General features: G+C 34.6%; 1 protein-coding gene across 1 annotated transcript in view; it reads left to right on the top strand.

Moving 5' to 3' along the window:
- UBA6 (ubiquitin like modifier activating enzyme 6) overlaps positions 1-8,719 on the top strand; it is a gene marked incomplete at its 5' end in the record, with an annotated part of 96,647 nt that extends 87,928 nt beyond the window's left edge. Inside the window, 6 exons of the mRNA XM_079716576.1 lie at positions 1,007-1,124; positions 2,525-2,718; positions 3,468-3,595; positions 5,986-6,073; positions 6,256-6,350; positions 8,146-8,719. Of these exons, the coding sequence (XP_079572702.1) occupies positions 1,007-1,124; positions 2,525-2,718; positions 3,468-3,595; positions 5,986-6,073; positions 6,256-6,350; positions 8,146-8,281 (759 nt within the window). The 3' untranslated portion in view covers positions 8,282-8,719. The remainder of the gene's footprint in view (positions 1-1,006; positions 1,125-2,524; positions 2,719-3,467; positions 3,596-5,985; positions 6,074-6,255; positions 6,351-8,145) is intronic.
- Positions 8,720-23,679: the final 14,960 nt, after the last annotated feature.

Here is a 23,679-nt window from a genome sequence, read left to right as displayed (position 1 = left end):
TTACAGGTCTCTACTGCTCTTCAATATGTTTTCTAGCTTGAATTGCTTCGTTCTGTGTCAAAGTTTTGGCGGCATAAATTACCCTGAGCAATTTTAACATGACTTATGTGCTTTTTTACCACTCCTTGAAGCAGCTCCCACTGAAGCTTCAGCATCTGGCACTCCTAGTTAAAAGATGCCATAGCCAAAAAATATCAACTACACATTCTGGCAAATAAAAATTACTGCTTCCCTGACTCCTTAATATTTCTCAAATATTTATAATCATATTTAATATGTAAAAATGTGAATTGGATGTGTCTTTTTAATAAGAAATAGTATTTTAATGATGATATGTAGCTAGTTTCTTGGTTTGAGAATACTAACTTCACTGCCCTTGTGTTTAATAAGTAATTTCTTAAAGATAAATTACTTATATGTGCTGCCCTAAGCATGCAACTATATGAAGGAAGACATATTCTTTGGGATAGAACTTCTTTTCAGTAGTCAATAAATATTTAAAAGATGCCTGTATTATATATTTTGTGGATTTCATCAATTTCTTTGGAGACAGAAAACAGCTCTACACTAGTTAGAGGTATGTAATTTGGTTTGAAGTTGATTTGTCAGAATCACGAACTGTTGATTAACATTAACTTTATTTTAGTGTGGAATTTTAAGAGAGAGTTGTATGAACTTAGATCTTATAAACTATTCAGTATTTTTAACACCCACTATGAGCAAGTTTATTTTAGATATGTTGAGGTTATCTCAGTGAACAAGATAAAGATCCCTGTTCTCATAGAGTTTACATGTCAGTGTGAGGCAGTAGATAATAAATATGTAAATAACATAATATTACTTAACAACAGAAGGTGTAAAATACATTGGGCCATAATGATTAATAATCTAATTAAACCAATAGAATGTTTTCTCTTTGTGACTTATTTGATAAAAACAGATATGTTAGTCAAACTTAGGTGTAGGATGTGATATCATTAATGAATATACATACATATATTTAAAGGTTGTTCAAACAGATGAAACTGCAAGGAAACCAGACCATGTTCCTGTTAGCAGTGAAGATGAGAGGAATGCTGTTTTCCAACTGGAAAAGGCTATTTCATCTAGTGAAGCTACCACAAGTAAGGGGAAACCTTTATAAAAATGTTTTGAACTAAAGGGATTTTTTTTTTTTTTTTGGCGGTACGTGGGCCTGTCACTGTTGCGGCCTCTCCCGTTGCGGAGCACAGGCTCCGGACGCGCAGGTCCAGCGGCCATGGCTCACGGGCCCAGCCGCTCCGTGACATATGGGATCCTCCCAGACCGGGGCACGAACCCGTGTCCCCTGCATCGGCAGGCAGACTCTCAACCACTGTGCCACCAGGGAAGCCCCGAACTAAAGGGATTTTTATTTTCACTAAGCTGTACACTCAAAAGGTTGTGGGATTAAATCATAACAACAACAATAATATTGATATTACTTGATTCCATGATCATATGAAAGTCACTGTTCATCTTTAACTGTGACTCAATTCATAACTTTCTCCACCATTTCCCTACCATAGAAGGCTGAAATGTAAGTCTGCTTTGTTTTTGCTGTTGTGATTGTTTTAGTTCTTGAGATTCTATTGTGTGATTCCTTTTTAACTTACGGCTAGCATAATGAAGAAAACATGGAGTCCTTTGGAGACTAACCCTGAGATCCAGTGAAATCACTTTAGGAAAAAAAATCATAGACAGATTTCTTCTTGGCTTCTTAGTCTCCATAATTACACACAGGAAATACAAACCTGACCTATGTACACCTTTGCTAAATGGTCTTAAATGTAGGGAAACTGAACTTTTAATTCCTTAAAAACAGATCCGTATTAGCTCATGTTTTTAGACCTGCTCAGCACCTTTCTACTACATAAATCAGTTTCCAAACTTTTGGGATTTTACACAAAGACCAGTAAAATTCAGGAGAAAAGCCTAGATTAGCCAACTATTTATTTTGCAAGTAAAATGTTTATATCCTAAGTTAATAATTATAATTCTAGGAAAAACATATTACCATTTCTTACTTTCTCATTTCATCACAGATTAAATACACCTGTCTACAGAATGATTTGAGGAACCACTAATCTAGAAATCTTTCATAAAGACACTTATTTTTATTTGACCAATATACCCTATCCTTAGAGGTAAAATGTTTCAGAGTAGTATTTATGAAATCAATTTTTGAACAGTACCCAGAGTTGACTTTTTTATTGTAAGCCACTTAATAGCAGATATACATGGCTTTCTTATTTTTATGTTTTTTTAGAAAGGTTTTTTTTAAATATTAAAACTTCTAATTTAGTGGTTTTAAAGCCATCATTTTCATATCCTCCAGTAACTTCAGTTCCCTGGATGTTGTTGTTGTCGTTGTATTTTTCAGTCATTTGCAAACCTAAACAAAAAGGAATCTTTAACAGTAGTGAACCCACACTGCCTTGCTTTTTACCTAGTAAAGCCTTTATCACTTACTAGGAAACTTTGTTTTTCTGGTTATTGTCATCAGGTGACCTTCAGATGGCAGTGCTTTCATTTGAAAAAGATGATGATCGTAATGGACACATAGATTTCATCACAGCTGCATCAAATCTTCGTGCCAAAATGTATAACATTGAACCAGCTGACCGTTTGAAAACAAAACGCATAGCAGGTAGAATTATACCTGCTATAGCAACGTCCACTGCTGCAGTTTCTGGCTTGGTGAGATTATGATTCTTTGAAAATGCTCGTTATTCATTGCTTCTTTTCTGTCTTCCCTGTTACACCACCCCAAACCATTCACTCAGAGATCTTAGAGAAGGAGGGATACATATTGATCTTATAATTTAAAATTGTAAGATATTTCTGAAAATACAGTAATCTGTATTTTGAACTTTTACAGATAATACAGATATTTTAATGTAAAAAAATAAGCTCTGTCAAGATAGAGTATAACTTTTCTTACAGGCAATAATCCTCTTCATCATCTTTGTATCCTCTGTACAATCCAAATGCTCTATTTTTCTTGAATAAAATGAACTACCCTAATCTTTGCTCTTTGATTATATTGGATTTTAGTTCTTTGTCTTAAAATAAATGTAATTTCTGTTAGTGATTTGGATTTCTTTAAATTTAGTGTTTCCTTAATGATTTAGAATCTTTAGGATGGCCCTAGTTATTATACCGTACTGTAGTGTTATTCTTAGAAGCTATGTAATTATTGTTCCTATTATTAAATGATTTTAGACTGCTGTATTGCTTGACTTCTGATATCTGCTTTCAAAGTAGGAAGATTACATGGTCAAATTAGTTAGAGGCTTATAAGAAATTTATATTACTCCAGTCCAATAGCTGCTTTTATCCTCTACACAGAAATGCTTGAGAAGAATTCAGGAAAATTATATAGATGCAATTAAAGTCATGAATAGTTTTAGGCTATTTATATAATCAGATCACCTTCTTTTGTCTAGGTTGCATTGGAGATGATCAAAGTAGCTGGTGACTATCCATTTGAAGCTTACAAAAATTGTTTCTTTAACTTAGCCATTCCAATTATAGTGTTTACAGAGACATCTGAAGTAAGAAAAACTGAAATCAGGTATGCATGAAGGTGTGTTTCTCTTGCATAATGAGAATGAAATAATTTTTTTACCTTTTAAAAGGGATAAATAATAGCTTTATCTCTCCTTTTCTCCTATATATATAAACTCTTCCATCACTTCATGATGAGGTCAAAACCCCATCTTCATGTAGCATTTCTTTTTTTCTTTTTTCTTTTTTCTTTTTTCTTTTTTTATTGTATAATTGATGTACAGCATTAAATTAGTTTCAAGTGTACAACACAATGATTCAACACTGGTATATGCTGTGAAATGATTACCACAATAAGCCCAGTCACCATCCATTATCATACATAGTTATAGAATTTTTTTTTCTGATGATGAGAACATTTAAGATTTACTCACTCAGCAACTTTCAAATATGCAGTAGAGTATTATTAACTATAGTCACCATGCTTCACATTATATATCCATGATTTACTCATCTTACAACCAGAAGTTTGTATCTTTTGACTCCCTTTATCCATTTGCCCACCCTCACTACCTGTTTCTGGCACTATCAGTGTTCTCTGTATCTATGAGCTTGGGATTTTTTTTGGGTTTTGTCTGGTTGGTTGGTTGAGTTTTTTGTGGGATTTGTTTGTTTTAGATTCCACATATACATGAGATGATAAGATATCTGTCTTTCTTTGACTTATTTCACTTAGCGTAACGTCTTCAAGGTCCATCCATGTTGTCACAAATGGAAAGATTTCATTCCTTTTATGACTGAGTAATACTTCATTATATATATATTATATTATTATAATTATATATAGTACCACACTTTCTTTATCCATTCATCAATGGACATTTAGATTGATTCCATGTCTTAGGTATTACAGGTAATGCTGCAGTGAACCTGGGAGTACAGATATCTTTTCAAGTTAGTGTTTGCATTTTCTTTGGATAAATACCCAGGAGTGGAATTGCTAGATCATAGTAGTTCTGTTTTTAATTTTTTAAAGAACCTACATACTGCTTTCCATAGTGGCTGTATCATTTTTACATTCCCATCAAGAATATACAAGAGTTCCAGTTCCTTCACATCCTTGCCAACACTTGTTATCTTCTGTTTTTTGATGATAGCCATCCTAACAAGTGTACAGTGATATCTCATTGTGGTTTCGATTTGTATTTCCCTGATAATTAGTGATAATTAAGCATCTTTTCATGTACCTGTTGGCCATCTGTATGTCTGCTTTGGAAAAATGTCTGTTCAGGTCCTCTGCCTATTTTATTATTGGATTATTTGGGTTTTTTGCTGTAGAGTTATATGTGTTCGTTATGTATTTTGGATATTAACCCCTTACCAGATATATGATTTGCAAATATTTTCTCCCAGTCGGTAGGTTGTCTTTTCAGTTTGTTAGTAGTTTTCTTTGCTGTGCAGAAGATTTTTAGTTTGATGTAGTCCCACTTGTTTATTTTTGCTTTTGTTACCTTTGCTTTTGGTGTCAAATCTAAAAACTCATAACCAAAACCAGTGTCAAGGAACTTATCACCTAAGTTTTCTTCTAGGAGTTTTATGGTTTCAGGTCTTACATTCAAGTCTTCAATCTATTCTGAGGTAATTTTTGTGTGTGGTGTAAGATAGGAGTCCAATTTCATTCTTTTGCATGTAGCATGAAGCATTGCTGACTAAACTAGCCATAGAACTCTCACAACATATAATCTGCCCCACTGTTTAGCATTGTACTTTCTATGGTTTCATCTGTCTGCCTAATTCAGATGAATTAGAAGCCATTCTAGTGTCTGACTAATGGATAATTAGGTTAAGAATCTAGTTCCAAAAGTTGTATGACAAAGCAAATCAATTCCCCTGGACTTCCATTTTTCAATTTTTAAATTGGTAACAACCAAAAATTTGAAAACTATTGTCTTGGCAAGAGTATGAGAAGGCACTCTCACACATTACTGATGAGAGTATAAAATAATATAACCCATATTAAAGCAAATATAGCACTATATTTCAAACTTGCAGATACATTTGCACTCATCTCAAATGATATATGTACAGGATATTCATTTTGGCATTGTTTATCATAGCCAAAGATTGGGACAACCTAAGTGTCTAGTAATAGGAGACTGGAACATCCACACAGTGAAACTCATGCAACTGTTTAAAGAGAGAAATGGAACTCTCTTGCTACGACATACTGATTTATAATAAGACACTGGAAAGATAAACAAGGTACTGATAAAGTAGTTACCTGTGTGGTGCGATGGGGAAGTAAGATGGAATTATGGAATATTTTGTTATATTTTCCTTTTTTATTCCCACATTAATATCTAGCTAAATCACAAATAGTGGACTTCTGGGATTTTTTATTATTACTAAAGGGAAGAAAATTTAAATGTTTTTGTTCTGAATATTTTTCTACAACAGAAATGGAATATCATTTACAATTTGGGACAGATGGATTATACATGGAAAAGAAGAGTTCACCCTCTTGGATTTCATAAATGCAGTCAAAGTGAGACAATTATTCATTAGTTGCTTCGAGTCTGTTAGTTTTATACATAATTTCATTAGAGGTTTTTTATAAATATTATCTAGCAGGAGTTTTCTCTCTTTTTACTGGTTGTAAAACATTGTCATCCAGCATTTTATATTTGGGTGGAGCTTTGATTGTTTCTTTTGGGTATTCACTTTCAGGAGAAGTACGGAATTGAGCCAACAATGGTGGTACAGGGAGTCAAAATGCTTTATGTTCCTGTAATGCCTGGTCATGCAAAAAGATTGAAGTTAACGTAAGTATTGAACATTATATGCAAGAGATTCTCAAAAGTTGAAATACAAGTTGGATGCACACTAGAAAATTAAATATAGAGGTTGTTGAAGTTCAGATAAAAATATGTGATTTACTCCTATCTAATGGCAGTAATAAGGACAGTGACTCTGCCAAGCTCCACAGGCTACCTATCAAGTGAGATTTATAGGATTATAATACCCTTGTGAGTTTATTATCGTTCAGGGTTAGCTTATAAGCTAATAGGCTTAGAAACCTGATTTGGTCAATATACCAAGTAAAAGTAGATCCACCTCTTATGTGCAGACACAAAAGGACTAGGCTTGTGAGACTGAAGTATTTTTTTTAAATGCCAAATTGTTATTTTCATTTATTCAACAGATTTTTTTAAAGAATGCCTGCTATGTACCAGGTACTTTTGTAAACATTAGGGATACAGCAGTGAGCAAAGCAGAGTCCCTGCCCTGCTCGAGGAGTTTACATAACAATTAAATATGTATGTCAGATGGCGATAAGTGCTGTGGAAAAATAAAGCAGAATAAGGAGGTATTAAGTTGCTACAGTATATTGGGCAATCTAGGTATTCCCTCCGCCTGTCATATTCTTTTTGTTGTTGTTGTTAAAGATTTATTTATTTAATTTATACTTATTTTTGGCTGCATTGGGTCTTTGTTGTTGTGTGCAGCCTTTCTCTAGTTGTGGCGAGAGGAGGCTACTCTTCATTGCACTGCGCATGCTTCTCATTACAGTGGCTTCTCTTGCAGAGCACAGGCTCTAGGCATGCGGGCTTCAGTAGTTATGGCTCATGGGCTCAGTAGTTGTGGTTCGTGGGCTCTAGAGCACAGGCTCAATAGTTGTGGCGCACAGGCTTAGTTGTTCCGAGGCACGTGGGATCTTCCTGGATCAGGGCTCGAACCTGTGTCCCCTGCATTGGCAGGCAGATTCTTAACCACTGCGCCACTAGGGAAGTCCCTGCCTGCCATATTCTGATGTGAAAGGCTGACATTTGAGCAGAGACCTAAAGGAAGAGAGGGAGGAAAACAGCCAGTCTTTACAGTGGTCTGCAAGGCCCTAAATTATCTAGTTCCCACTTACCCTTCCAAGTTCCTTCCATACTTCTCTCTCCTTGCTCACAATATTCCAGTTATACTGGCCTCCTTACTTTTCCTTGAACATTCCAATCTCCAACATGTGACCTTTGCTCTAGTTTTTCCCTCTGCTTGCAACTCTTTCTGAGATGGCCATCTGACTAACTCTCACCTCTGGTCTTTGCACTTCCTGAAGAGGCCTCTCTGAATCCTATTTAATACTGCATCCTGTCTGGTACCCCAGCCTAGCATGCCTAATCCCTTTTACACTGCTCTACTTTTCCTCTTTCTCATAGCATTTATCACTGTCTAACAGTTACTGTATTATTTATTGTCTCTCCCCTCCCACCAATATAAGCTTCATTCACAAGGGCAGGGATCTATATTTGATATATTCATTGTTTAAAAGCATTTCTCACATTTTAGGTTTTTTACTGTGGAGTTTTTGTTTTTTGTTTTTGTTTTTAAATAAGTGGTCTGTATTCCTTATCATTACCAGCAAAGGTAAAAATTGATTAACTGTTAGGTAAAAGAATGTCTTGATTTTAGAGCTTTTAGTAAAGAAAATAATTATATGAAAGCAGGTGAATTATTAGATTTAAAAATAAATTTAAACAAGCCCAGATTCTTTGCACAACATTATCACCAAATCACTCTTTCATTTTACAGAATTTACCAAATTATTTTTCTTTGCTTATTTTTCCTTAGAATGCATAAACTTGTGAAACCTTCTACTGAAAAGAAATATGTGGATCTTACTGTGTCATTTGCTCCAGATACTGATGGAGATGAAGATTTACCTGGACCTCCAGTAAGATACTACTTTAGTCATGACACTGATTAACAGAAGTTGTCTTAAATTTAGGACTACTTGATTTTGGAAAGAATGCACTTATTCAGGAGCTTAAAAAGTCAGCTCATAATGCTATGGATTTCTCTTTGATGAAGCCTTAATTTAAGGGAAACATCAGTAAAAAACTACAGTGAAGAATTGTAAAGCATTTTGAAGCATAGTATACACATGTGTAGTGCTTCATATGTGGATGTGCTCACAAGCAACTTCGAACTGGAATGCTGTTTTATAATGCTTACCAAAAAATTGTGTATTAACCTCTTTGGATGAAAAGAAGGAAAAAATATGTATCTAAGACCAGAAGAAATAAAAGATCAAGAAATTGAAAGTAACAAATGCAACTATCCAAAAAGTTTAATCCCATTTTATGAATTTCTTTTTGTTTAGTATTTGAGGCCCATTTTTCTATACAAACAGTGTTTGGCTCCCTGCACCTCTCATGATGAGGCTTTGAATTTAACACCCATGGAGGAGGGATGGTAGCAGTGGATGAAGAGTAGTTACTCTTAAAACTTTAAAAGTTACAGTTTACTGACATGTTACCTCTGCTGATTTAACCAGAGTTTGTTATATCACTGTCTCCCCCAAATCAGGATCTTTTGCTGATAGCATCAGTGTTGTAAGTCATGAGCACATCAGATGACAGGTGTTAACTGGGACTAAATGTTAACAATAGCATATGGACTCTGACAACCCGCTTAGAGAATCCATGAATGTGAACAGATAAATATGGCTAGTCATTTGATTCTTCAGTATGCCTTCTAGTGTGGCTATTTTATTTATTTGGAACTCTAAACCTGATTGTCATAGTATATAAGACTAAAAGGTTTTGTAAAGGGAGTGTCCTTAGAAGCAGATGAAAAGTAGAAATTAAAAAATTATCACTAGTTGAGTCTTGATTTTTTTTCTTCCAGCAGCCTAATGGACAGAAAAAATAATAATAAATTAATATTTTATTTTAAAGGGAAATGTATTATTTAATTCTACATTCCCAGAAAGGGAGTTGACAAAGATAAAAATTTATTTTTTTAGGTCTTTATTGATAGAAACTTTCTGTTTTCTGATATGAGCTATTGCATATGTTCATAGAAATGCTTTCATTAAAATAACATGAAGTGTACTCAACACTGTAAACTCAGTGAAAACAGCAGGTGTTTCTTTTATTTCCAGGGCTATCGTGCATTCTAAAGCAATTGGTATTTTTTAACCACAGAAAGTCATTTCCCTCTAGCTGCTTTTCTTCTGCTCTTCTGTTCAAACCATTAATAGGTACTTTGATAAATTAAAAACTAGATTTCATCAGTATTACTCCAATTTGGTATCTTTTTATATTGTCTACTTAACTTTCCTTTTATTCCACTTACAAATAGTTTAAGTTACTTAGTCAACCAGCTGTATTGTTTTCGTTCTTTTGTAAAAGTATCATCCAGGGCCTCCCTGGTGGCGCAGTGGTTGAGAGTCCGCCTGCCGATGCAGGGGATACGGGTTCGTGCCCCGGTCTGGGAGGATCCCATATGCCGCGGAGTGGCTGGGCCCGTGAGCCATGGCTGCTGAGCCTGCGCATCCGGAGCCTGTGCTCCGCAACGGGAGAGGCCACAACAGTGAGAGGCCCGCGTACCACCAAAAAAAAAAAAAAAAAAAAAAAAAAAAAAAAAAAAAAAAAAAAAAAGTATCATCCAATTGGGAAAATATATTTAGGAGTGGAGGGTGAATTTGTATGATTAAAGGGTAGTCTGCGTTGGAGGTGAGGATAAGTGGACAGGATGAGTTTAAAGGAAATGGCTACCTTTGAAATAAGCAATTAATTTTGGTTTGTCATATCCTACCTTCTCCCATCATGTATATTGCAAATATAATGCTTAAAATTAATGTTACTTAAAATTGAATCCAGGAATATCAAAGCTCTATGGCTTGGAACTTTAGAGGCTAGCAGCAGTAAAAGCACTTTCCTATAAGAAGTCTGTTCCCACTTTTTTGTTTTGTGCTCTATGACAATAACTGATATTTTCCAGGTAGCCATTCAGTAATTCTCAACTGTGATCTAGTAGCTTGCTTATATTTGATCTAAATCCTCCACATCTCTTCAGAAGTAAATTTAGAACAGAACCGTGCTATCAATTCTTATTTATAGAGATCAGTGCTTTAGCAGATATAAATAAAATCAGTAAGGATTAAGTTCATTTTGTGATTAAATCTGAAACCATTTTGTCATTGCTTTTTTTTCTGTAACGGTTATTGCCATTAGTTTCTTCTGTATAGTTCTACTAGGCTGGAAAACCAGCATGAATTTAATGACGGGTTTTTTTCATTATCTGTTTTATTTCTGTACCATGAGATCAGTGCTGGTGATTGAAATACCAGGTGCAAAAATTAATGATTTGATTTTGTATGGTACCACTGAGTGATTTTTTACTTATTAAAAATAAAGTAAGAAATTTGACAGTATCTTTGTAAATCCTGTTCCATAGCTGACTCTAGAGATTCCAATTTTATTATTCATTTTGTGAGTAGTGTTGCTTTGGTGTTTCCTAGTTTTCAAGTTTTGCAATCATGGAGATAGAACACTCACTGGATGTGGAGGGACATAATTTCAAAGTGCTTTTAGCTTCTGGAAATTCTTTTAAAACAATTGAGAAATTGTAAAACCTAGAAGATCTGGTAAATCCCAGACTGTTGGTTGGGAATTTCCAAAGTCCATTCCTTTTTAGAGTTCAGAGCAGTATGTTACACATCTATAAGTTCCTCTAAATTGTCCCAAAGAACTTGGATGTAGATGTGTATCTTTATTTTTATTTTTTATGTATCATGACACTCCCTGGTTGTGCCAGTGACAAGACATAAAAACGTCAGCAGTGTTTAGAGTCCACTATTTTATAATTAGTAAAATGAAGACAGAAAAAAAATTGTTCTCTTGAGATCTTGAGGGAAAATATTCTCTTGACCTAATAATCCTTTCAACTGCAATGAATATTATCAAAAATTCATTGTGATTGTAAATATATAACCATTTAGTATACAGTCATTAGGTATGGGCTTAACTGTTTACTTTTAACAAATTCAAAACATAAATCAGGAAGTTGCAGTCTTGGGAGTCACAGGAAGTAATCAGTAGGTAATTTGTTCATTTTTGTCTTGCCTTGTCTTAGCTTTGTTTATTTAAGAAATATATATTCATATATATACATATATGTATTTGTGTGTGTGTATATATATATATTCAAAAGAGTATATAAAATACAAATACACAGTTTAAGGAATAATTTTAAAGTAACTACTTGTATAACCAGCTCTCAAATCAATAGAACATTGACAGCAGCCCAGAAACTCCCCTTGCGGTCCCTTCCCAATCACAACCAGCTTCCCCACACATACCCTCTAGCAGTTAGCACTTTTCTACCTTTTGTGATAACTGTGTCTTTGTTTTTATTTATAGTGTTACCACCTATGTATGTACCTAAACAATACATACAGTTTACTTCTGTTGTTTTTGAACTTTATGTAAATAGAATCAATACATTCATTTGTGGCTGCTTCTTTCATTCAACATGGGATTCATCCATGTGGTTGCTTGTAACAATACTTCATTCATAGTCATTGATGTGTAATTTTACCTTTGCATTAATATACAACTATTTATTTATTCATTCTATTGACTGTGGACAATTGGGATGTTTGGGGTGTGGGTAATCACAGTTCCACAATGAACATTATTTTATGTATTGCCTAGGGTAACTAAGGTATATATGCCTAGGAATGGAATTCCTTGGTCATAGGATATTCACATCTTAAATTTTATTAGATAATAACAAAGTTTTTCCTGAACAATAGAGCTGTCGTGTCTTCCCACTTTGCTCATCTCTGGTGTTAACAGATGTGTTTTTTTTTTTTTAATTTTGCCAATCTGTTGGATGTGCAGTTATATCTCATTGAAGTTTTACTCTGCATTTCCCTAATTACTCTAGAAATTAAGCACCTTTTAATATGTTTGTTGGCCACTCTTTCTTTTTTGTGAAGTGACTTTTCAATTCTTTTGTCCATTTTTTGGTTGTGTTGGCAGGTTTTTTTTCCTCCTTGATTCATAAAAGATCTTTATAAATCCTGTTCTTAGTTGGCTATATAATTGCAAATATTTTTTCCCACTCTGGCTTGCCTTTCCCTCTCTTTATGATGCTCTTTGATAAAAAGAATTTGTTAATGGTCAGGTACTGAGAAGTGTCAATTTTTTGTTTTAAGGCTAGATCTTTTTGTGAGTTTTAAAAAAATTGTTCTCTAGAGCCACAAAGTCATGAAGATACTCCTCTATACTGTCTTCTAAAGCTTTAATTTTGACTTTCCGATTTTAAGTTTTTAATTCAAGAGGAATTAATTTTGTGTATGCTAGGAAGTGTCTCACCACCATTTATTGAAGTCCATTCTTTTCTGCAGTGCCACCAAAGTCATATGTCATATCCATATATGTATACGTCTCTTGCTGGATTTCTTGTTCCTTCTTTTCTATCCCTGTGATGGTATACTTCATCACGATAGCTGATATATTGTTTTTGATATTTGGCAGAACAAGTCCTCCCAACTTATTGTTCTCTAAGTGTCTTGGTTATTTTTAACCCTTTGTATTTTCAGTTCTCAAATTTCTAATTTCAAACATGCATATCTATCACTTTGCAGTTTCTAATTGTCCTGCTGAAATTTTATATCTTTTATCTACCTGGACATGAAAAGCATGATTATTTTATAGCCTGTGTTTAATAATTCCCAAATCTGAAGCTCTCCTGGGGTCTCTTTTTATATTTTTGTTTCTGCTAATTCTTATTTATCTTGTATCCTTGTATGTGTGGTTATCTTTAATTGTATGCCAATGTTGTATTTGAAAGCTTGCTTGTAGAAATATAGTTGACCCTTGAACAACACAAATTTGAACTGCCTGGCTCCACTTATGTGTGGATTTTTTTTCACTAAATACTGCATACTATATTCACTAAATACTGCATATTATATGATTTGTGGAAATGGAACTTCGGTTACGGAGGACTGACTGTAAAGTCATAAGCAGATTTTCAACTGTGCAGAGGGTTGGTGCCCTAATTCCCATGATGTTCAAAGATCAACTGCAATTTGATGCCCAATAAGATATTTTCATCCTCCACAGAGTTTTTTTATATGCTCTACTAGGCACTTGGTCACTAGTAATTCAGGAACATTTTGACCCAATTTCAGAAACTGAGATTTTCTGAGTCATCCATGTGACTCAGAGCTGAGCTAACTGTACTAGTGCCCTTACTTCCTGTTAATCCTTACTTCAAAAACTCTTCAGGCTTACTAAGTGTGGATTTGGGTTACCAGAGCTAGTGCCCCCACCTCTTGGCTGGCACTACATTCTACCTTTGAATCCCAAGTCCCTTAGCTCCGCTCAGCTTCTCAGTAGCCTCTTAAAAATCTGCAAAATCTCCCAGGGTACAAGTGGTCACAAATGAAGAATTCATTTCCTTTATGAATTTCTATTTTCTCTCAGATATTAACTTGATATTTATTCACTAACTTAGCTTTCTAATATCATCCAATACTTTTTCAAATATATTTGAAATATTTCTAAATATTCTCAAGTGAGAATGTTACATCCAAATTACTCAGCCCATTTTATTTCCTGTTGATTATGTGTAAAGTGTAATTGATATCTCTGTATTGCTTCTGTATCTGGAAACTTACTAAACTCTAATGATGCTTGTAAATTATTTGAAAATTCTTTTGGGTAGTCTACATAATCTTTAACTAGGGACAGTGATTTGTTTTTTCTAAGATCCAAATTTTGGTTTTATTAATCCTCTCTATGTTTTCTGTTTCATTAATTTCTGCTTTTATCAGTATTACTTATTTTTTCTATTTTGTTTGGAGTTTTTTATTCTTGTTTCTAATTTCTTGTGGTAGATGCTTACCTCATTCATTTTCAGCCTTTATTTTCCATTTTTCATTAGGGGTTGTTCCTCTTCAACTCTCGGGTTTTTTAGCAGAGTGTTCCTTCATTACCGACATAGAGTTTGGATTTGGGTTTTTTTTAAATCCAATTTCATATTCTTTGTCTTTTAACTGGAACACTAAAGCCATTTACATTTAATATAATGACTAATAGATTTATGTCTGCCATTTTATTTTATGGGGGTTTGTTTTTTGTCTAGCTTGTTCTATGATTCTTTTTCTCTCTTTTCTTACCTTTTTAAATTTGTATTTACTTTTGTTTTTTAATTCCATATATGCCAATTATTAACTGTCTCTCAATTCTAGACACCCTTCTGTATTCTGGAACTTTGCAAACTATATTTCTCCTTCACCATCTAGCTTCCTTTAGGTTCCACAAATAGGGGACACTAGAAGGAGACTGGAAAGCTGGAGAACAGGAGAAGAGACTTTGACTATTGCCATTTGCTTCCTGATCACTAGCATCACCTCAGCAATGGCTTTTCTCCCAGTAGTTGTGGTTGGTTCCCAGGCTCTACCTTTTTTCTGGCTCTCTGCAGGGTATCTGTTCTAGGTTTCCAGGTTCTAATAATCCTACTTTCTTCCCTTTAATAGTTGTGTCCCTTGCCGACATTTTGACTTCTCACAAAACCTGTTTAACCAATTCCTTATGTTAAATTCTTTCTTAATATAAATAATATGATTTCTCTTTTCCTGAGCTCTACACATTTTTTTCTTTACTACTTTAGTGGCTTTTATCTTTTGATGATTACCCTATATTACAACATGCATATTCAGATCAAGTCAGACTAAAGTTAATCATTATCTTTACATTTTGGAAGATTATAATTTCCAAAGATAGCCACAGCGATATTTGTAGTCTCACATGCTTTTCTAGAAGCTTGCCACCCCCCAACCACCATCAAGCAACAGAATGTTTCCACTTACTTTGAAACAAGAATTTGTGACTACCTCAACTAATGCAACAGAATGCAGCATATGTAACTGTACAACTTCAAGGTTAGATCATAAAAGATTATATGGCATCTGCATGGCTGGCTCTCAATTTCTTTTGCTTGCTCTTTCCCTCCTGGAAAGCTCACCCTTGTAATCCAGATACCATGTTGTGAGGAAGCCTAAACTAGCCCCCAGGAGAGAAACTGAGACCCCTAACCTACAGTCAGCATCAGGTGTCAGACATATGAGTAAGCAAGTTTTCAAGTGATTCCAGGCCCCAGACTTCATGGAGCAGAGACAAGCCATCCCTGCTGTGCCCAGCTGAATTCCAACCCCACAGAATCTGTGAACATGGATTGTTCATGCAACTTAGTTTGGGGATTATTTGTTACCCAGACGTAATAACTAGAACAACTATCTAACTAGCAGCTTGCATACTATGGTCATGTATTTTATTTTTGTATTTTAATTCCATTGTCAAGTACTTCAACGTCTTTTAATTCTATAGACTTTATTATTTTCTTATATAGTCATTGTTTATATTTATACACACACATATATATCACTTTCTTTACTCTTTATTCTCCTTTGTGCCTCAGGCTTACCATCTGGGATCAATTTCTTTCTACCTGAAATATTTCCTCTAGAATTTCATTTTGTGACAGTCCACTGGTAGCATACTTGCTCATGATTTCTTTGTTTGAAAATATCTTTATTTTGCTCTCATTCTGCAGAGGTATGTTTGCTGAATGTAAAATTCTAATTTGGCCTTTATTATCTTTCAACATGTTGGAAATATTTTTCTACTCTCTTACGACTTCCTCTTTGGCTCTTAAGTCAACTGTCAAGCTAAATATTGCATCTTTAAAACAAATATCTGCTTTCGTTGTATGTGGTATAATTATGTGTCTGGATGTGGATTTCTTTTGTTAATCCTGTTTAGGATTTGTTCAACTCTTTGAATCTAGATTTGTGCCTTTTGTTAGTTCATTACTCCTTCACATATTGCCTATATCCCCTTTCTCTTTTCTTATATGAGGATTCTCATTACACGTGGCAGACTTACTCTGCCTTCCATATTTATCACCCTCTCTTCTGTATTTTCCAATTGTTTTTGTCTTGTCAGGATTTATACTGTATAATTTCTTCTGACACATATTCTACTTTACTTCTCTTCATCTGTTTCGTACATACTTACTATTAAATCCATCCATTTTGTTTTTAATTTTGGTTGTATTTTTCAGTCCTAGAAGTTCTATTTGGTTCTCTTTTTTAAAACTGCTGGAACACTTTTTATAGTTTCCCATCCTCTGCAGATATTGTCTAACATCTATTTAAACTATGAGGGCCATTTTGTGGTTTCATCAATTTCAATTTCTGCAGTTTTTGTGGCTCTTTTCCTGTTGTTTCTCCCAGCTCAATGTGTTGGTGGCCTTCTATTAGACTCTCCACCTTGGTCAGGCCCTGGGCTTTGATTTCTTTCTCCCTGCCCATTCCTTTCACTTTATTGCAGTCAACCACTTTGCCTCACTATCTTCAAGAGTCCATTTTTTTAAGCGTCCTATATTAAGAACTGCATTTCTTTTAGATTGCAAGAATTCATTCTTAACATTTGAGATGTTAACAAATTGGAGATCTTGAGTCTCTTGTTGCTTATCTATATTTGGACTAACTTAATTGTGAGGCCCTTGAGAATAAGAGATAGATAGGTCGATCTTTTGTCATCTATGCATCAGTTAACAGTTGATATTACAGTAGATTTCAGAGAAGTATTTCACAAACTTTATTGTGTGTAGTAAACTTTATTGTGATGTGTTTTAAAACAGCAGATTTCTGGACCAACCCCCAGAAATTAATTCACTCAGTCTGAGGTCAGCTTAGGAGTCTGCATATTTTTAGGCATCCTAGATAACTCATTGAATGAGTTTACTAGGGCTGCCATAACAAATACCACAGACTGAATGACTTAAACAACAAAAATATATTTCTTCAGTTGCAGAGGCTAAAAGTCTAAGATTGATGTGTCAGTAGAGTTGATTTCTTATGAGGCCGTTCTTGTTGGCTTTGTTGATGGTCATCTTCTCCCTCTGTCTCACGTAGTCTTTCTTCTGTGTGTGTTTGTGATCTACTCTCCTCTTCTTATAAAGATACATCTTTATAAGGTGTTGGAGCTAAGAGGACATTAAGAATCCATTCCTAACCCCTTCATTTTTTCAGATGAAGAAACCAAAGAAGCCAAACATTGAAATAATTAGAACCAGGAGTAGAATATAAGCCATATCTTTTGATTCTTAGTTGATTCCCAATTTGAATGACCATCAATTTAGGAGCCTGTTTTTCAAGAAAAAAAAGTTTATGAAAAAATGTCCCTGAGATTTTGGTTCAGTAGATCTGGTGTGGGGCTGAAGAATTAGTATTTTTAAGGAATTCTAAGTGATTAGTCTCATACTGTGTTGTATTTGTGAAATGGGTGATTATGCAGCCTTTTACCATCCTTATAAATTAATGATTTTTACAAAAGGAGGTTATGGGTTGACTTTGAGCCAGCGAAGAGACAACTTTAGGGAAAAAATGGAAAATGATAAATTTCACTGATTTCCAATAACCAAAAAGTGTGGCATAGAGTATTTCCACTGGGAAAGGACTTCTCCTAGTACTTTTCATGTCTGTGGGTTTTAGCTGGGTAATTAAAATAACTTATGTTTCATAATTGGTCAAATCAGATTAACAAAATCTTGTGAGGCTTTTTTGGAATTGCTAGAATTTATGAGAACTAGAGAATCTGCTGTGGAGATTGTATAGAGGTAAATGTATTAAACTGAAGCCCTGGGAAATAAAAACTCCATTTAGAAAGGACCATATGTTTTCAACTTATATCAGTGCATGGGAATGCATATATCTTTGAGTTACCCTCACAGCCATATACTATGGTTTTCTAGTGAATTGTTTTCATTCTGATAAGATAATGAAATTGTATGCTGCAGTGTTTAATTCTGGTATCCAAGTAAGTGACTTTGTAATCAGGATCAGGAAGATAGAGATAATTTTCTTTAAAAGTAATATCTTCCTTTTGAAAATAATAAATTACCAAGATACATGAAAGTATAATAGTTTTACCATTTTATTTTATGCAATATGTAGATTTTTCTTCAACCTCTCTCTTCTCCCTTCTGTGGTGGGTTCTAGGCCTAGAAATTGTGGGTGGGAAAGCTTGATTGAACCAATGTTGAAGAGGGTAGTTCTTTATTTTCAACATGAACAATTTTCCTGCTTGTACTTGAAAGCTTCAGCAGTATGTGTCAAAATGGATTTTCACCTTTTTTGTAGTTTTTCTTAGAAAGTCCTATTTCCACTCTCATTTACTCTTCCAGTTTACTCTTCCATCATCATTCTGCTTTTTAAAGAAAATATATTACTCTACAGAAGACAGTGTGACTATCTGAAGTCTCTTCATGTTTCCTTCTAACTCTGTTCATCGGTCATTCCCTACTCCTATAACAAGGGACTAAAATGCAGGGAGGTTGATAAATTTGTTCCTGATCACAAAGCAAACTGAACCAGTTCAGCCACCAGAATAATAGTAATAGCAGAGAACTAAACTAAAGAAACCACTGCCTAAGTCCCAGGCTAATTCCTGAGATATACATGCATAAGAGAGCCCCAAAGCAACATACCAAAGGTTTTGAAACTGAACTGATATTGGAACACTTCCCAGAGAAAGTAAGGCAAAATTAGTTCAATCTAATCAGGATGATTGCCTGCTTAAAAAAAAAAATCTCCAGAGGATTTTAATAGGACCCAGAGGCTCATGACATAATATTCAAATTAAAACATCAAGATACAATTCAAAATTACTTGGTAAACAAAGAGGCAAAAAAACGAGACCACTTCTTAAGGGAAAAGACAACAGATGCCAACACTAAAATAACCAAAATATTGAAATTCTCAAAGATTTTGAAGAGCTATGTTCCATGAGGTGGTGATAAATATTCTTGAAACCAACAGTAGGATAGATGTTCTCTACAAAGAAAGAAAAATTACACTAAGCAGAAATTTTCAAAATAAAAAATCTAAAGTTAAAAAGATCCACTGGATAGATTCAGTAGAAGTTCTTCAAGTTGAAGATAAATGATACCACAGGAAAAAGAAAGCAATAAGTGGGAGTTATCTAGGTAATAATAGACTACTTTTCTCACATTCTTTAATATGTTTATAACAATTGAAAGCAAAAATTATAATGCTTGTTGGGGTTTTCAATGTTAGGTTGATGTAATATATATGACAACTATAACATGGAGGGGAGAGTAAAGGGACATATATTGTTGCAAATCACTGTTGGCTACAAACAAGTTACAGTTGCAACCCACCCTCAAGATACAGGGTTTACATAGTGTGTGAATACCAGGAAATGGGAATCATGGTAACCAATAGAATATGGCAAAGGTGATGGGATGTCAATACCATAGTTATGTTACATTGCATAAGACTCCACCTTGCTAGTAGATTTGCTCAATAGTCCCTCCTTCCTTCTCCCTACCTCCACCTCCATTGGTATCTTTGAAGAAGCTGGCTGCTATGAACCCTAGAGCTGCAAGGAGTGAATTCTGCAAACAACCTGATTTGAAAGTGGATCCTTCCAGGTCAAGTCTCAGATGAAAACCCAGTCCTAGTCAACGAGATGATTCATGTAATCCTGGCTCTTCACATAGAGCCTGGAATGTAGTACATGTACACTTAATTGTGATGGTCCTTTTGTGTTTCTGAGAGTGACGGTTTTCCTCTGGGAAACAGAGAATATTGCTTCCTCCTTCCCCAATGCTATGCTTAGGCATTCAGCCATCCACTTATTCCACCAACATCCATCAGTTTCCACTATACCAGGCCCTGGGTCAGAAGACTATTTATTGAAGACTCAGAAAAAATGAACCAATTCCTTGAAAGACACTACCAAAATACTCTCAAGAAAAAAATAGATAACCTGAATTGTCCTACATCTAAATTCAATTAAAGAAACTGAATTCATAGTTTAAAACCTTCCAGCAAAGAAATCTTCAGGCCTATAGGGTGAATTCTACCAAATATTTAAGGAAGAAATAATACCAATTCTACACACATTTTCAGACTATAGAAGAAAAGAGAATACTTCTCAGCTCATTTTTTGATGCCAGCATTGCATTAATACCAAAACTAGACAAAATTGTTTTGAAAAACAGATAATACATATGATCAAGTGGGTATATGCAAGACTGGTCCAAAAATGGAAAATGTATCAATTCATCATATTAATCAAATAAAAAGAAAAATCATGATCATCGCAATAGGTACAGAAATCATTTGACAAAATTCAACATCCTTTCACGATTCAAAAACAAAAATAAAACTACTTCAACAAACCAGGAATTGAAGGAAACTTCCTCAGTTTGATAAAGGGCATTTAAAAAATAATAATTAAAAAAACTATAGACAACATCATACTTATTAGTGAAAAGTGGAATATTTTTCCTTTAAAACTGGGAGCAAGACAAGGATGTCCACTCTTACCATTTCAATTCATCATTGTTCTAGACAGTCCAGCCAGTAAGTACAATAATACAAGAAAAATAAATAAAAGGTATCCAGATTGGACAACATGAACTGAAATTGTCTCTAGTCACAGATAACATGATTTCTACATATAAAATTCCAAAGAATCAACAACCAAAAAAAAGGCTTTTAGAAATGAATAAGTGATATTAGCAAAATCTTGGAATACAAGATCAATATATAAAAATTATATTTCTATATAATACCAATGAACAATTGGAGTTCAGAATTTTTCAAACAGTACCATTTAGAGTAGCACCAAAAAATTAAATACTTAGCTATTAATCTAACGAAATATGTGCAGGCTCTGTATGCTGAAAACTACAAAAGCATTGTAAAAGAAAGAACATAAATAAATGGAGGGATATACTTCTTTCTCGATTGGAAGACTCAGTATTCTCAAGATATCACTTCTCCCTGAATTGATTTATAGATTCAACAAAATCCAAATCAAAACCCAGGAGAATTTTTCTGTAGATAACAACAAGCTGATTCTAAAACTTATACTAAAAGTCAAAGAGACTAGATTGGTCCAAACAATTTTAAGAGGAATAAAGTTGGACTTATACCTCTTGATTTCAAGAATTACTGTAAAGCTACAGTAATCAAGATAGTGTGCTGTTGGCAAAAGGGTAGGAACATAACCATTGGAAACTGATTCAGAAAAAATATGTTGAATTGATTTTTTATGAAGATGTAGAGGCTATTTAATGAAGAAAGGATGATCTTTATAAACAAATGGTCCTAGAACAATTACATATCTAAATGCAAATGAACCTTGACTCATCCCTCACACCTTAAACAAAAATTCCAAATGGATCATAGACCTAAATTAAAACATAAAACTAGGAATTCCCTGGTGATCCAGTGGTTAGGACACAGCACTTTCACTGCCAGGGCCTGGGTTCGATCCCTGGTCGGGGAACTAAGATCCCACAAGCTGCATGGTATGGCCAAAAATAAATAAAACTGTAACACTTCTAAAAGAAAACATAAGAAAAAAGTCTTCATGATCTTGGGTTAGGCAAAGAATTCTCAGATACAACACCAAAAGTTCAATCCATAGAAGCAAAAATTGGTAAACTGTACTTCATCAAAATTTAAGACTGCTTTGCAAAAGATGCTATTAAAAGAATGAAAAAAAAATTTGTTAATCACATACCTGACAAAAGACTTGTATTCAGAATATGAACAGAACTGTCAAAATTCCACCATAAGAAAACAACCCAATAAAAATATGGGCAAGATATTAAGGCGTATATTTTGCCAAATTAGATATATGAATGGCAAATAACACATGAAAAGATGCTCAGCATCCTTAATTGTTAGGGAAATGCATATTAAAACTACAGAGATACCACTACAAACTTAATAGAGTAAATTTTTTTTAAAACATCTTTATTGGAGTATAATTGCTTTACAATGTTGTGTTAGTTTCTGCTGTATAACAAAGTGACTCAGCTATTTGTATACATATATCCCTATATCCCCTCCCTCTTGCATCTCCCTTCCACCACCATCCCACCCTCTAAGTGGTCACAAAGCACCGAGCTGATCTCCCTGTGCTATGCAGCTGCTTCCCACTAGCTATCTGTTTTACATTTGGTAGGGTATATATGTCCATGCCACTCTCTCACTCCGTCCCAGCTTACCCTTCCCCCTTCCCATGTCCTCGAGTCCAATCTCTACGTCTGCGTCTAGAGTAACTTTTTTAAAGATAATATGAAGTGCTGGCAAGGATACAACCAGAGCTCTCAGACATTGATGGTAGAGATGTAAAAAGGTGGGACCACCTGTGAGAAGAGTTTTACAGTTTCTTATAAAAAGTTAGACATATACTTATCATATGACCCAGTAATCTCTTTCCTAGATATTTTACCAAAGTGAAATGAAGACTTATTTTCACACAAAAATCTGCATATGAATATTTATATAGCTTAATAATTTCACAAAACTGGAAATAACCCTAATATATTTAAATTGGTGAATGGATAAACAAACTGGTACCTCCCTACAGAAAAATACTATTCATAAATAAAAAAGAGTGAGCTCTAGTACACAATACTTGTGTGAATCTATACATTATAATGAGTGAAAGAAATCAGTCTCAGAAGGTTCCATACTGTGATTCCATTTATATGATATTCTGGAAAAATGCTAAACTATAGGAATGGAAACAGATCAGTGGTTGCCAGGGATTGTGTGTGAGAAGAAGGGTTGACTAAAAAGGAAGAACATTAGGACTTTTTTGACATGATGCAACTTTCTGTGTCTTGATTGTGGTGATAGTTGTCAAAACTCATAGAACTATACACCAAAAAGAGAATTTTATTTATACAAATTAGGTAATTTTTTAAAAGAAAGGAAGAAAAATAACCCCTGTACATAAGATATATCATACTTGGAATCATTCAGTTCACATCTTCTATATGAAAAGCGCTCCAAAAGGGCCATATTTTGTTCTCAACACTAAGAATTCCTAGCCCAAGTACATGCAGCTACCCTTCCCTCCTTAACTCCTCCGAGTTATCATGTGAGAGAACATGGGCTAACCTCCTCCAGGATTAGAGACCACAAGAAGACAGTGGTTCAGCCAGCCCCAGCTGACCACCAGCACCAGATGTGCGAATGAGCCGAACTTGGACCATGTAGCTCCAGTCAAGCCACCAGCTGGTTATAGTCCTGTGAATGACACCAAGTGAGACTAGCAGAAGAACTGCCCAACTGAATCCAATACAAACTGCTGATGTGCAGAGTCGTGAGCAAATAAAACTGTTGTTGATTTCACCACCATGCTTTAGGGGCGATTTGTTACACAGCATTAGATAACTGACACAATATCATCCATCGAGGAGGCAAATTATATTGGATCCCTCACCCCCTTTTTTTTTTCTTTTTAA

The sequence above is a fragment of the Hyperoodon ampullatus genome, assembly GCF_949752795.1.
Source record: "Hyperoodon ampullatus genome assembly, chromosome: 1".
NCBI classification, from domain to species: Eukaryota; Metazoa; Chordata; class Mammalia; order Artiodactyla; family Ziphiidae; genus Hyperoodon; species Hyperoodon ampullatus.
Note: the sequence above shows the minus strand (reverse complement) of the source record. Positions and strands in the feature narration are given on the sequence as shown.